Source organism: Branchiostoma belcheri, unplaced genomic scaffold (genome assembly GCF_001625305.1).
Source record: "Branchiostoma belcheri isolate BF01 breed outbred unplaced genomic scaffold, Haploidv18h27 scaffold94, whole genome shotgun sequence".
Lineage (NCBI taxonomy): Eukaryota > Metazoa > Chordata > Leptocardii > Amphioxiformes > Branchiostomatidae > Branchiostoma > Branchiostoma belcheri.
The window spans coordinates 540,597-542,673 of record NW_017804620.1 but is presented as its reverse complement, the minus strand read 5'-3'; the positions used below and the strand labels follow the sequence as shown (position 1 = coordinate 542,673).

Genomic DNA, 2,077 nt, shown 5'->3' with positions numbered 1-2,077 from the left:
CTTAAGTCATGACGTCACGTCCTATTTCCTTTCTCACAGTCAATGGTGAATCCGGTTTACACCATCGACGGTGCGGACGGCAGCCAATCAACGGACGAGCAGTCGCCGCGTGACCCGCCGGGCCCGAGCGCCCCGCACACGCCTGTATCCATCCGCCGGAGTTTCCCGATGTCGTTCTCGTCGTCCCGAAGTTCCCCGAGGCCGCGGCCGAAGCTGACGTCAAACGACGACCGCGCCCGAATCCTCTCGGCCGAGTTCTTCGCGGTCTACGACGTCCTCGAGCTGCTATTGGTCACGAACTTTCACGACGTTTGCCGAACGTACTGGATCTTTCCGATCTACGTCGTCGCTTTCTTGAGCATGTTTAAATCAATACTTCGCCTCGACCATAGATTTCTGCCTATAGTATCCATGGCAACGCACGAAATACCGTTTTTGATCCTCCGCATAGCGTTGCTTGCAAAATTTGGCATAGAGATAATGAGCGTGGTGTACCCTTTAAAAAATCTAGCCGTGATCGCGTTTTACGTTTACTATAACTTCATCGTCGTGATTATAAAATCGCGAGCTTTCAACAGAAATAGATACTCTTTCCCAAATCGCGACGACGCGGTTAGTACGACCAGCTTTTCTACCATTTCGTCGCGACCTGGTTCTACCCTTTATTAAGAGTCACGACCGGGTCACGATGGTCGTAAGATTGTCTTACAATCGTCGCACGATCGTAGTACAATCGTCGTACAATCGTCGCACATTCGTCGCACGATAGTCCTACAATCGTCGCACGTTTGTTGTACAATTGCAATACAATCGTTGTACAATCTACGACATCAAAATCGTGCTACGACCCACGTTAGTAAGTTCTAGTGATACAGACAGAGATTTATTGTATATATGTAGGAAACCTTACTAAAATGTATTGCAGTATGTGTAAAATACATTAAGTTGCTCATTCTATCAACTAATGGCAGGAAGATAGTCCGTTCCCTTTCAGTCCTGTAACTTTGTAGCGTTAAAAAGACGTCTAAAAAACAAGTAAGATAAATTATCGATTGTAAATACTCCAAACTCCAAATGTAAATACCAGTAGGGGATGGTGTCAGCGAAGTGTTTATCGGATAAATTAAGTACATAACGTTACGTGACTAAGATGTAGTAAGCTTAAAAATATTAACCTTCCTACCGATCCTTTCCTAAGTCCATGTGTTGTTGTCGGAAAAAGAAACATAAACGTAAACATAAACAGCAAGGTGACTAGACATAGCCCATTCTATCTACAATTATACAAAAGGAAATTATAGGACGATATAAACAAGTTACGTCTAAGCATACCTAGCCTAGGTAAGTAATGTAAAATTATGACACATAAATTCAAACATCAACCCTCGGACCACGAACTTGCTTTATTGATCGTTTCAGACAACAAACTTTGATTAAAACACACGAATCGATAACTCAATACACGCGTGCTTGATTTTTTTTTTACATTTTGTATGTTTTGCTGTCTCTTAATGTTATACTTTGACCCAGGGTTTGCACAAACCATACATATGCACGGTTCTAGATACTATTAAGCCTTATCAGAACGGTTTTTGGAAATTTGTAAAGTTCAGACACGAAAAACAACTAATGGCTCAATCAGTAGTGATTTTTGCGAGCTGAATAAGAATGACCCCCCGCAGCGCTGATAGATCAATACCGATCGATAAGATCGATTTCTCACAAAGTCCGTCCAACCAACGGAACATCTTTACTAGGGACAAATCAGCAAGTATGTACGACATGTATGTATATGTACTTAGACTCCAAAATATAAAATACAGTATGTATATTGACTTACAAGGGATATCTTCCTTTGTAAGTCAATATACATACTGTATTTTGTCCCCACCAGACTATTAAACAAGGCAGTTGAAAATAGTAAAATTTGCTAAATAGAGAGAATATTTGCCAGGGGCTTTGGCCACCATAGAATTCATTTGCCCTAGGGTAAATATTACCTTTACCACGGGTGCACTCTCATATAGCCAATTATTCTAGCCTCCGTAGCAGGCTTATAGAACTGAGGGTTTGGTGG

At 41.9% G+C, this 2,077-nt stretch overlaps 1 protein-coding gene across 1 annotated transcript in view; it reads left to right on the top strand.

Annotated features, from left to right (window-relative positions):
* LOC109461547 (transmembrane protein 236-like) overlaps window positions 1-669 on the top strand; it is a 12,355-nt gene extending 11,686 nt beyond the window's left edge. The window contains exon 3 of the mRNA XM_019757926.1: window positions 40-669. Coding sequence (XP_019613485.1) covers window positions 40-669 — 630 coding nt within the window. The remainder of the gene's footprint in view (window positions 1-39) is intronic.
* The last annotated feature ends 1,408 nt before the right edge of the window (window positions 670-2,077 follow it).